The sequence below is a fragment of the Camarhynchus parvulus genome, unplaced genomic scaffold (assembly GCF_901933205.1).
Source record: "Camarhynchus parvulus unplaced genomic scaffold, STF_HiC, whole genome shotgun sequence".
Classification (NCBI taxonomy): Eukaryota; Metazoa; Chordata; class Aves; order Passeriformes; family Thraupidae; genus Camarhynchus; species Camarhynchus parvulus.
Window position 1 is genome coordinate 1 of NW_022148069.1, and position 11,733 is coordinate 11,733.

The 11,733-nt window shown below is 67.5% G+C and overlaps 3 protein-coding genes across 3 annotated transcripts; 1 reads left to right on the forward strand and 2 right to left on the reverse strand.

Moving 5' to 3' along the window:
• Positions 1-143: 143 nt before the first annotated feature.
• Positions 144-4,489, reverse strand: SIRT2 (sirtuin 2). The gene is given in 17 exon segments (XM_030969699.1): positions 144-547; positions 549-809; positions 898-964; positions 1,208-1,272; positions 1,413-1,464; positions 1,552-1,628; positions 1,740-1,795; positions 1,883-1,942; positions 2,171-2,219; positions 2,332-2,412; positions 2,502-2,570; positions 2,681-2,737; positions 2,819-2,922; positions 3,006-3,050; positions 3,710-3,826; positions 4,188-4,227; positions 4,311-4,489. Coding segments are annotated over 17 exon segments (1,404 nt in total). The 5' UTR covers positions 4,464-4,489; the 3' UTR covers positions 144-496.
• Positions 4,490-4,625: 136 nt separating this feature from the next.
• NFKBIB (NFKB inhibitor beta) lies at positions 4,626-7,013 on the forward strand. The gene is given in 7 exon segments (XM_030969692.1): positions 4,626-4,838; positions 5,382-5,487; positions 5,924-6,008; positions 6,011-6,136; positions 6,353-6,519; positions 6,601-6,760; positions 6,763-7,013. Coding segments are annotated over 7 exon segments (1,101 nt in total). The 5' UTR covers positions 4,626-4,632.
• A 581-nt stretch (positions 7,014-7,594) lies between these two features.
• SARS2 (seryl-tRNA synthetase 2, mitochondrial) lies at positions 7,595-11,679 on the reverse strand. The gene is given in 17 exon segments (XM_030969694.1): positions 7,595-7,894; positions 7,973-8,038; positions 8,125-8,217; positions 8,517-8,610; positions 8,693-8,805; positions 8,885-8,972; positions 9,097-9,142; positions 9,310-9,418; positions 9,502-9,549; positions 9,733-9,837; positions 9,943-10,007; positions 10,229-10,283; positions 10,571-10,711; positions 10,795-10,824; positions 10,954-11,049; positions 11,207-11,247; positions 11,250-11,679. Coding segments are annotated over 17 exon segments (1,761 nt in total). The 3' UTR covers positions 7,595-7,753.
• Between the last annotated feature and the right edge of the window lie 54 nt (positions 11,680-11,733).

The window sequence follows — 11,733 nt, forward strand, 5'->3', positions numbered from 1 at the left end:
AATTTTGGCCAGTTTTGGCTCGCGGACAATGAGTCCCATTTGCCATTCCAAAAAAGTCACGTTTGCATTTTCCAACCTGGCAGATCCATATCCACTCTTCCTTCCATCCTACAATCCCAGGTATCACACAGCAGATACAGAGCTTTGTTTTGAAACCTTTTTTTTAATGTAAATTAATGTTATTTCTCAGTAGATATAAAAGTGAGAAACTTCACAGGTTTCAGTGTTTTGCACATGCATCCCCCCACACCCTCCTTGGGAATTCCAACACATTTTAAATCTGTAACTCCCCTTTCTAGGATGGCAACACCCCTTTTTAGGGGAGGAAAAAAACCTTTTTGTACCCTCAACCTCCCCCTTTCTTTTTTGAACTTATTTTCCCCCTTTCCTGTATTTTTATTTTGTTTTCCTCTTTCTTCCTTTAAGGAAAAAAAGAGCCCCTGCCCCTCCAGCCCCCCCGGTGACCACACGAAGCCAAAAACTCCTCTGCTACCATTTAATTTTGGGTTGTCCCCCCCGTGCTATGGGGAGGGTCCTCACTGCCCCCTCTGTGACTTTTCTGGGTCATTTTCAGCCTTGTCCTTGTCCCCCCCCCGGGGTTTTTTGGGGTCCTTTTCAGCCTTGGTCTTGCCCCCCAGGCTCTTCTTGTGCTCACTCTGAGCTTTTCCCTCGTCCCCCAGGCTCTTTTGGGGGCTCCCCCTGTCCTTGTCCTCGTCCTCCCGGGGCTTCCGGGGGGTCCCCCCATCCCTGTCCCCCCCCTTGGCGTCGATGGCCGCGTGTTCCCTCCGCACCAGCTCCTCCAGCTCCTCCTGAGGGGGACACGGGGGTGTTCAGGGGGGTCCCACAAGGGTTTGGGGGGGCAGGGGACCCCCAGAGTTTGTGGCCGGGGGGCAGTACCTTCCAGCCCAAGAGCTCAGCCAGAGCCAGGCACCCGCTGTCGCAGTCCCCCAGCCAGGCCACGTCCCTGTGCAGACACAGGGACCCCAAAGTCACCCCCAAAAATCCTGGGGAGGGGCCCTAGGATCACCTTGAGGGTGCCCAAAACCCCCCTTGAGTGGTCCCAAACTACCTTGGGGTGCACCAAACCTCGATGGAAGTCCTGCAAACCACCTTCAGGGATGCCCAAAACCACCCTAAGGGTCCCCAAAACCACGGGGTGGGGACAGAGCCCCCCACCTGGGCACACCTGTGCCCCACCTGGCCATACCTGTAGGCCTTGTCTGAGTCAAAGTCCATGCCACCAAAGCCCATCAGGGACATCAGGGGGTCGCTCTGGGGGGGACAAAGGGCTGGTCTGGCACAAGGCGGGAGCAGCTGCTCCAAGCCGCCCCTCCCAGCGCCTCCCAGAAAAGTCTGGGGGGCAGGGGGACCCCCAAAATTATGCAATTTTGAAGGTGCCACCCCCAGCTCACCTGCCCCGTCTTCTCCTTGTTGATGAGAAGTCTGGGGGTGTTGGTGGGGACCCTGTGGGAGGGGGACAGTCACAGGGGGCTGCCCAGGGTCTGGGGGGAGCCGGGAGGGGGTCTGGGCAGTGGGGAGGGGGGGTCTCACCTGCTGATGAGGGAGGCAAAGGGCTGCACCTGCAGCGAGGTGCCCATGATGAGCAACAGGTCCACCTTCCCAAAGTCCTGCAGAGGGAGGGGGCATCACTGGGGGTTCCCGGGGTCACCTCAGCCGCCCCCCCCAGCCCCAAACCCAGCCTGAGGGGTGGGACTGGGGGTCCCCCAGACCCCACTCACCGACTCCAGGAGGGCGAAGAAGCGCGAGGGGAGGTTCTCCCCAAAAAACACAATGTCTGGGGAAGGGGGGGGATGGGGGAAGCAGGTCAGTGGATGGGGGGTGAGACCCCCCCCCCCCCAGCCCCCCCAGCCCCAAAACTCACCAGGTTTCACCAGCCCCTGGCACTTCTCACATTTAGGGACAAGGGAGGAGAAAATCCGCTCTGGGGAGGAGGAGGAGGAGGAGGAAGAAGCTTGGTGGGGAAAGGGGGCGGGGGGGTAACAGGAACATTTGGGGGGCACAGAGACATTTAGGGGGGGCACAGGGGGACAACAACCTGCTGTTCCCACCCTGTGGCAGAGCAGGTGGGGACACCCCCCCAGGCACTCAGGGGGATCCCAGGGGGTCCCAGGGGATCCCCAGCGCTCGGGGGTCCCCAGAGCCCCCGTACCCCTCATCCAGGCCAGGCTGTAGCGCTGGCGGCACGAGGCCCGCAGGCACTCAGGGGGATGGGGGGTCCCAGGGTCCTCAGCGCTCGGGGGGTCCCCAGCGCTCGGGGGTAGGGTCCCCAGAGGTACCCATCCAGGCCGGCTGTCACGAGGCCCGCAGGCAATGCGAGGTGAAGAAGGTGCCGTGAGCCTCCACCAGCAGCTCCGGGTCCAGCCCCGCCACCCTCTCCAGGGTGTCGATGTTCTGGGGGGGGCCAGGAGGGGGTCAGGGGCTCCCCAAAATCCCCGTGACCCCCCCACACCAGCCAGGAGGGAGGGGGGTGTGCGTCCCACCTGGGTGTAGCAGCGCAGCAAGAGCCCCTTGTCCTGCAGCAGCCGCATGAAGTAGTGGCACACCGTGGGCTGGGGGGGAATTTGGGGGTGGTTTGAGGGTCTCTTGGGGCGCCCCCCGATTTGGGGAGGGGGCTGGAAGGCTTGGAGTTTGCCTTGAGGGAGGTTTGTGGGTGTTTTACCTTGAATTGCCCCGGGTAGAGCTCGCGAGCGAGGGCGAAAAAGGGCTCTGGGTGTTTCTGGGGGGCACAGGGAGCTCAGGGGGGGCCCCAGAGAAACTCAGGACCCCCCCAGAATTTGGGGAGGAAAGCGGGGGGTACCTTGAAGAACCCAATCTCGAAGATGGCCTCGGGGTAGGGGAGGTTGTAGCTCTGCAGGTTGGAGTAGAGCCCGGTGCCGGGGGAGCGGAAATCGGGGGATCCCGGCAGCTGGGGGGGGGTCGGGGTGGGTCAGGACCCACCACAGGGGTCCCTGAGCCCCCCCGGGACCCCCCCCAGCCAGAGCACTCACAGGTGGAGATGCCAGCGCCCACCATGCACACGATGTTCTTACCTGGGGAGGGGGGGACACAAAGGGGTGACCCCCAGATTCACCCTTGAGAACCCCAAAACTGCCCCATCATCGCCGGAGTGAGCCCCCAAATCCTCTGCTGCTACCCCCTCTCCCCATTCTCGTTGTCCCCCCTCCGTGCCTGCTCTTCCTGCTGCCCCGTTCCCGTTCCCAGCCCCATTCCCAGTGTCCCTACAGTGCTCACTCTTGAGAAACCGGCCCTGTTCCCAGCCCTGTTCCTGTTCCCACTCCCAATTCCCGTTCCCGTTCGTCCCCGTTCCCCGTCCCCTGTACACCGGTCACTCTGGATGAAGCGGCCCCATTCCCGTTCCCATCCCCGGTGTCCCATTCCCGTTCCCATCCCCGGTGTCCCGTTCCCGTCCCCGGTGCCCCATCCCCGGTGTCCCACTCCCGTTCCCATCCCCGGTGTCCCACTCCCGTTCCCGTCCCCGGTGCCCCATCCCCGGTGTCCCACTCCCGTTCCCATCCCCGGTGTCCCACTCCCGTTCCCGTCCTGCTCCCCGTACACCGGTCACTCTGGATGAAGCGGTCCCATTCCCGTTCCCATCCCCGGTGCCCCATCCCCGGTGTCCCACTCCCGTTCCCGTCCCCGGTGCCCCATCCCCGGTGTCCCACTCCCGTTCCCGTCCCGCTCCCCGTACACCGGTCACTCTGGATGAAGCGGCCGACGCCCGCCAGGCTCAGCTCGTCCAGCACCGGCTCCGCTCGGTCCCCGCCGAGCCCCAGCGTCCGGGACAGCAGCGCCCGCAGCAACTCCACTGCGGGGGGACACCCAGAACGTCCCCAGACTGCCACCAAAACCCCCGAAATGTCCCCAAAACCCCACAGAATGTCCCCAAAACCCCCCTGGATGCCCCCCAAACCCCCCGGAATGTGTCCCCAAAGGTCCCAAAACAGCGCCAAACCCCCCCTGAATGTCCCCAAAGGATCCCCAAAGTGTCCCCGAAGTGTCCCCAGCGGGTCCCCAAAACGTCCCCAAGGGGTCCCCGGGTGTCCCCAAAGTGTCCCCAAGGGGTCCCCGGGTGTCCCCGAAGTGTCCCCAAGGGGTGCCCGGGTGTCCCCAAAGGCCCAGCCGGGCCCCCCGCGGCCACCACGGGAGCCCGGCGCCCCCAGACCCACTGTCAGCGTCGGCCGAAGCGCCGGGCTCGGGCTCCGAGACCTGCGGGGAGGAGTGCGCGGGGTCACCGGGCTGTGAGGGGCGGTCACCGGGGTGGGGACCGGGGAAGACACCGGGGGCGTTACCGGAGACTCGGCGTCCTGCTCCGCCTCCTCCCGGCGGGCACCGGGAGCCACGGGGACGCTGGGGGGGTCCCCGGTGGGGGCGGGAGGAGAGGGAGCCGCACCCCCGGGGCCGCTCCCGGCCCCGGCGCCCCCGGCATCGTCCCGGTCCGCCATGGGTGCGGCCTGCCCGCACCACAACTCCCGGCGTGCCCCGCGGCGGCTCCGCTGGGCGGGGTACGCAGGCGCGGCCAGACGGAGGGTGCTGATTGGCTGAGGCACCCGGAAGCGCGGGCGCGGACTACGGGTCCCGGCAGGCGCCGCGGCGGGGATTCCCCGGCCCGCGATGGCGGCCGCGGCCCCGGCGGCCCCCGGCGAGGCCAAGCGCCCCGAGGGCGACGAGTGGTGCGACAGCGGGCTGGGCTCGCTGGGCGAGGGGCCGCTGGGGCCGCCGCTGCCCGCCAGCCCCGCGGCGGAGTCCCCCGAGCCCCTCGCTGACTCCGCGGCCTGGCTGCGGCACGTCCTGAGCTTCGTCACCGACGAGGGCGACACGTGAGGGCGGGCAGGGGACGAGGGAGCCCCCGGCTCCGGGCGGGACCCCCATGCACAACCTGGGGTTTTGGGGTCACGGTCCTGCCTCTGCCCGGGGTTCCGGTGCGATCCCCCCGCAGCCCCTCAGGCGGGGGTCCCTCGGTAACGGCCCCGGACCCTCAATAACCCCCAGGACCCTCAGTAACCCTCCCAGGACCCTCAATAACCCCCCGGTAACGGCCCCGGACCCTCAATAACCCCCCCAGCACCCTCAATAACCCCCGGTAACGGCCCCGGACCCTCAATAACCCCCACCCGGACCCTCAGTAACCCTCCCAGGACCCTCAATAACCCCCCCGGTAACGGCCCCGGACCCTCAGTAACCCCCCCAGGACCCTCAGTAACCCTCCCAGGACCCTCAATAACCCCCCCCAGCACCCTCAATAACTTCCCCCACTTTTCTGGGTGCCCCATTTGGGTCTGGGGCTGTCAGTCCTGTTTTGGGTGCCCCATTTGGGTCTGGGGGTGCAGGGAACCCCCTGCCCAGCCCGTGCTGTCCCCCAGGGCCCTGCACCTGGCCGTGATCCACGAGCATCTGGAGTTCCTGGAGTCCATCCTGCGGCACACGGAGCGCTCGCCCTACCTGGACCTGCAGAACGACCTGGGCCAGGTGGGACGGGGAAATCTGGGGGGGCTATGGGGAAAATTCGGGGTGATGTTTTGGGGTGATGCAGATGCTTTGGGGCGATGTTTCGTGGTGATGGCAATGTTCTGAGGTGATGTTTTGGGGCGGAAGTTTTGGGGTGATGCTGATGTTTTGGGGTGATTTAACCCCGTTTCTCCCCCCAGACCGCCCTGCACATGGCCGTGGTGCTGGGGCTGGGTTTTGGGGTGATGTTTTGGGGTGATTTAACCCCGTTTTTCCGCACAGACCGCCCTGCACATCGCCGTGGTGCTGGGGCTGGGTTTTGGGGTGATGCTGATGTTTTGGGGTGATTTAACCCCGTTTTTCCCCCCAGACCGCCCTGCACATGGCCGTGGTGCTGGGGCTGGGTTTTGGGGTGATGCTGATGTTTTGGGGTGATTTAACCCCGTTTTTCCCCCAGACCGCCCTGCACATGGCCGTGGTGCTGGGGCTGGCGGGGGCGTTGGGGGCGCGCCGCCGTGGCCGTGCGGGAGCGGGGGGTCACACCCCCTGCACCTGGCCTGTCGCGAGGGCCACCCCGCCTGCGCCAGCGCCCTGCTGGGGACGCCCACCGACCCCGGACCCCCCGCGACCCCCGGAAGGAGGAGGAGGAGCGCGGCGCGCGCTGGACAGCGTCAACTACGACGGTGGGGGGGCGCGGTTTTGGGGAGGGGGTCGTGGGTTGGGGGGATCGTGTGGCTTCGAGCTCATCGTGGTTTTGGGGGGTGTGTCACATTTTTGGGGTTTTCCTCATGTTTTTTGGGGGTGGGGACACGGGTCAGGGGGCCTCACACGGGTTTGGGATTTTGGGAGGAATGTGGCTTTTGGCGGGGGGTCGCGCTGTTTGCAGAGAGGGGAATGGTTTGGGTTTTGGGGGGTCCCAGGTGCTCGGGCAGGGCTTTGGACCCCCCCGATGTCCCCCCACAGGTTACACCCCCTGCACGTGGCGTGCTGCGCCGGGACCCGGAGCTGGTGCAGCTCCTGCTCCGCGCTGGCGCCGACCCCGACCGGCGGTGGGTGCCCCCCACCAAACACCCCCAAAGCAAACCCCAAACGGGGCTCGGGGACGGACCCTGAGCCCGCCGTGCCCCCCAGGAGCCGAGCTGCGGCCGCAGCCCCTGCACTTGGCCGTGGGCGCAGAGCCCCGAGGTGGCCGAGTGTCTGCTGCGGGGGCGGCGGCGGACCCCGCACCTTCTCGGGGTTCACCCCCTGTACAGCGCCCGCCGCCGCCCCGACCCCCGCCTGCCGCCCCTCCTGCGCTCGGGGCCGCGACCCCCAGCAGCGACAGCAGCGACAGCGGCGACAGCGGCGGCGACAGCGAAGGGGGCGAGGACAGCGAGGTCAGTGCGGGGCCGCTCCCGCCCCGGCAGAGCGGGGGCTCCCGCCACGGTCCCCAGAGCCTCCCGACCCCCAAACCCTCCCGAGACCCCCAGACTCCCCCCAAATCTCTGTCCCCCACCAGGACGAAGTACGGCGACATCGTCATCAACAGCCGGCGCTGCCCGGCCTGAGGGCCCCCCCAGAGCCCCCCCGGATGGACTCGGGGGTCCCCCAGAGCCCCCCAGCGGGGGGAACCCCCCGAAGGGGCGCCCCCACCCCCAAAATCCCGGGGGAGCCCCAGGGGCTGTGGGGGGTGGGGGGAAATAAAGCAGAGGCTGCAAAGGACATGGCTGTGACAATGGGGGGACACCGGGGGACACCTGTGTGAGTGTGAGAGACAGGTGTGTGAGTGTGGGGACACAGGTGACACTGGGGGACACCTGTGTGAGTGTGGGGACACAGGTGACTCTGGGGGACACCTGTGTGAGTGTGGGAGACAGGTGTGACACTGGGGGACACCTGTGTGAGTGTGAGAGACAGGTGACACTCGGGAACCTGTGTGAGTATGGGGACAGGGTGTGACACTGGGGACACCTGTGTGAGTGTGGGGACACAGGTGACACTGGGGGACACCTGTGTGAGTGTGGGAGACAGGTGTGACACTGGGGGACACCTGTGTGAGTGTGGGGACACAGGTGACTCTGGGGGACACCTGTGTGAGTGTGGGAGACAGGTGTGACTCTGGGGGACACCTGTGTGTCCCAGAGCACCCCCGGAGCAGAGCACACACCTGTGACACGGGGGGGGCATTTCCAGGTTTTATTCCCGGCGTTTGTCACCACGGGCGGGGCTGTCACGTGTCCCCTGTGTCCTCCCGTGTCCTCCTCTGTCCCACGATGTCCCAGCTCCATCCGTGCCCTGCCCCCTCCCCTCAGAGCCCCCTCCCCATTTTGGGGGGGCCCCCCCCGGGCTGGTTGGGGCCGATGTAGCTGAGGAGGGGGGCGGGGGGCCGGGCCAGCACCTCCCGCCCCACCAGCGGCTGCAGCACGGGGGGCACCCGGACACGGCCGTCCTGGGGGGCACACGGGGCAGGGTGAGCCCCCCCCGGAGCCCCCGGAGCCCCGCGGAACCCCCCCCCCAAACCACTCACTGGGAGCTGGTTGCACTCGAGGAGCGCGATCAGCATCCGGGGCACGGCGCAGGCGGTGCCGTTCACCTGCGGGGGGAACACGGCGTCGGGGGGGCCCAGAGACCCCTCCCCGGGGGTTTGGGGGTCTCACGGGGGCTTGGGGGGGCACCCACCGTGTGGGCGTGGCTCAGCCGGCCCCCCTCCCCGCTGTACATGATGTTCAGCCGCCGGCTCTGGTAATCCGTGCAGTTGGAGGCGCTGGAAATCTGGGAGGGGGTGAGGGGGACAGGGGGGGTCAGCAGGTTTGGGGCACCCCCCTCCTCTTCCACTCCCCCAGAATGAGGGTCCTGACTCGGAAGCAAGGGTGAGAACAAAGGGGGGCTATAAACAGGGAAGGAGGGGGTGAGGGGCGGCGTCACCCTGGGCACCTCTGGATTTTTGGGGTTTTCCCAGAATTGTTTGGATTCTCCACAAATTATTTGGGCTCTCCCCGAATTATCAAGGTTCTCCCCAAGTTATTTGGGCTCTCCCTGAATTATTGGGGTCCCAGACGCCCCCCCCTCACCTCCCCAAATTTGCCCCGTCCAGGCATCCAGGCCTCGATGTCGAACTTGCGGTAGGCAGGGAGCCCCAACTCCTCCGTGGGCATGTCCAGGACGCTGGGGGGCCCGGGGGGGCACAGTTAGGAGCGATTTCGGGGGTCCCACGGATTGGGGGAACCCCCCCCCAAATCCCCCTCACCGGTAATGGAGCCCCAGCTCTGAGAAAATCTCCTTCTGCAGCCCCAGGAACTCGTCCAGCAGCTCCTCGCTCTCGGTGCCGCGCTCAGCCGCCGTCACCCCGAACATCTCCACCTTTGGGGGGGCGCAGGGGGTGACCCCCCGCCTCTCCCCCCCCAGGGCTCCCTCCCAGTGCTCCCAGTGCTCCCAGTACCTTGGTGAACTGGTGCACGCGGTAGAGCCCCCAGGGCTCGCGGCCCGTGTCGGTCTCGGCGCGGTAGCAGGTGCTGGAGCACACGACCCTGGGGGGGTACGCGGGCTCAGGGGGCCCCAAAAACCCCCCAGGGAATTGGGGGCCAACCCCCCGGGGTGGGGGCATCCCCACAAGGGGAGAGCGTCCCTGGGCAGGACACAGCCCTCTGGTACCTGACAGGCAGGTCCTGCAGCTGCACAGCGTGGTCCATGAAATACCCTGGGTGGGGGGACACAGGGGGTCACCCCAAATCCATCTGCCCCCCTGGGTGAGCCCCTCCAAATCCATCTGCCCCCCCCCTCCACTTTTCCCTCCTATTTTTTACAATTTTCCCCCGATTCTCCCCCAGTTTTCCCGATTTCCCCCCGTTTTTCCCCACTGCCCACCTGCAATCCCCACCTCCGAGCTGCCGGCCAGGCACAGGTCCTCGAAGCGCGCGGGGTCGATGCTGTAAACCTGGGAGGGGGCGGCGCTGGGCTGGAGCCCGCAGCCCTCCTGGGGGGCACGGGGGGGTCACCAGGGGGCACTGGGGTGCCGGGGGGCTCAGGGAGCACGGGGGGGGCACGGGGGGCACTCACAAAAACGGCTCCTCGCAGCAGGTCCGGCACCATCATGGGCAGGAAACCCTGGGGAAAGGGAGATCGGGAGACCCCGAGCACCCCAGGGGACCCCAGACCTTCATTGGGACCCCCGAGAGCCTCCTTGGACCCCCCCAGACCCTCCCAGAGCCTCCTTGGACCCCCCAGAGCCCCCCAGGATCCCCCCAGACCATCCCGGACCCTCCCTGGGACCCCCCAGGTCCCCCCCACCTTGCTGAGCAGTTTCTGCAGGGTGAAGGTGACGAGGGCGTGCTGGAGCAGGGCCCCGGCCCCACACAGGTAATAGGAGCGATGGCCCGACACGTGGGACAGGCGGGGCGGTGTGGGGGTGGGACAGGTGTGGGACAGGTGGGACACTGCTGGGACAGGTGTGGGACAGGGCTGGGTCAGGTGTGTCCCCGCCCCCCCCAGGTGTGCTCACCTCTGCCGGATGATGTCCAGCCCCTCCCCCAGCTCCAGGTGTCCCTTCGGCTTGAAACTGAACACTGGGGGAGGGGAGGGGGAACTTTTTGTCACCTTTGTCACCTCGGTGACCTCAGACCCCCCAAAGCCCCCCCAGCCCCTCCCAACGCCCCCCAGGGCCCCCAGACCCTCCAAACACCCCCAGATCCCCCCAAACCTGCCCCCCAAATCCTCCAGAACCCTGAGATCCCCCCAGACCCTCCTAACTCCCCCCAGGACCCCCCAGGACCCCCCCAGCACTCACCTGGTTTCTCGCCAACCACCTCGAGCAGCTGGGCCTGGCTCTGGTCCCCAACGGGCTGGGGGGGCACAAAGGGGGGGCTTGGGGGTGGCAGGAGACCCCCAGAGCACCCCAGAGGGGGGACAGGGGGATTTCAGGGGATTTTTGGGGGTCTCACCCCAGCAGGGTGGGTTCCATTGGGTTGGGTGGGTTTTGGGTGATTTTGGGGAGGTTTTAGGGGTCTCACCACAGCGGGGTGGGTCCTGTTGGTTTGGGTGATTTTGGGGGGTTTTGGGGGTCTCACCACAGCGGGGTGGGTCCTGTTGGGTTCTGGGTGATTTTGGGGGGGGGTTTTTGGGGTCTCACCACAGCGGGGTGGGTCCTGTTGGGCAGCTGCAGGGCCCCCAGGTAGAATCTCTGCTCCAGCTCGGATTCCTCGGCCTCGAGCACCCGGAGCTGCCCCCGGAGGCTCCGGCCCCGCTCCCGCAGCGACGCCAGCTCCGGGTGCTGCCAGGGGGGCACTGTCAGGGCCTGGGGGTCCACAAGACCCCCGGGGCACCCCCCAAAATTCCATTCCATTCCATTCCTACCGTCTTGGCCGCTGCCTTGTCCTGGGAGGCCTGGCGGGGAAAGGAGTCGGGGGGTTCAGAAAGGGAGGGGGGTCCGCGGGGCTCCAGGGGGGTCCTGGGGGGTTCCGGGGAGGATTTTGGGGGGTCCACGGGGGAGCCGTGGGGTCCCGGGGGTCTCACCATGATCTCGCGGACCCCCTGGGCCACGCGCCCCTTCTCCGCCTCCAGCCGGGCGATGTCATCGCGCACCTTCCCCAGCCGCGACCACGTCCGCACCTGATGGCGGGGCCAGGGGGGCGTGGCTCAGGTGGGCGCGCTGGCCACACCCAAACTGGTGAGGGGAGGGGGTGTGCGCGCACAGGCCCCGCCCGCTCCGGGCCAAGTCACGCCCCCTGCAGCCTCAAGCCCCGCCCCCGAGGTTCCCGCCACTCACGATCTCGCGGAGCGCGGCGCCCCCCAGCGGCCCGCGGCGCGCTCCACGTCCCGCTCGCTGAGCGCGGTCACGTCCAGCTGCGGCCGCGCGCTCAGCCCCTCGCGCGCGTGCTCGTACAGCCGGCTCCTCCCGGCCGCGGACCCGGGACAGGCTCCGGCACCGGGAGAGGCCCCGGGAGCGGGGCCCGGACCGGGAGCGGTACCGGGAGAGGCCCCGGGAGCGGGGCCCGGGCCGGGAGCTGCCCCCCGCGGCCCCGCGCCGCCCGCCCGCCGCCTGCCCTGCCGCCCGCAGCAGCGCCCGGCGAGCCGCCATCTTGGGCACCGGCGTGCGGAGGTCATGCGGGGGAGGAGCCGGGGGCGGGGCTGGGGAGGAGCCAGGGCGGGGCCGGAGCGCGAGCCGCGCACACCCCCCGCCCCCCGGGCGGATTTGGCCACGCCCCCGGCCTCGGTTTGGTGACCCCAGTGACCCCCCATGACTCCAGTGACACCCCAGTGACCTCTGAGATACCCCAGGGTCACTCCAGTGAC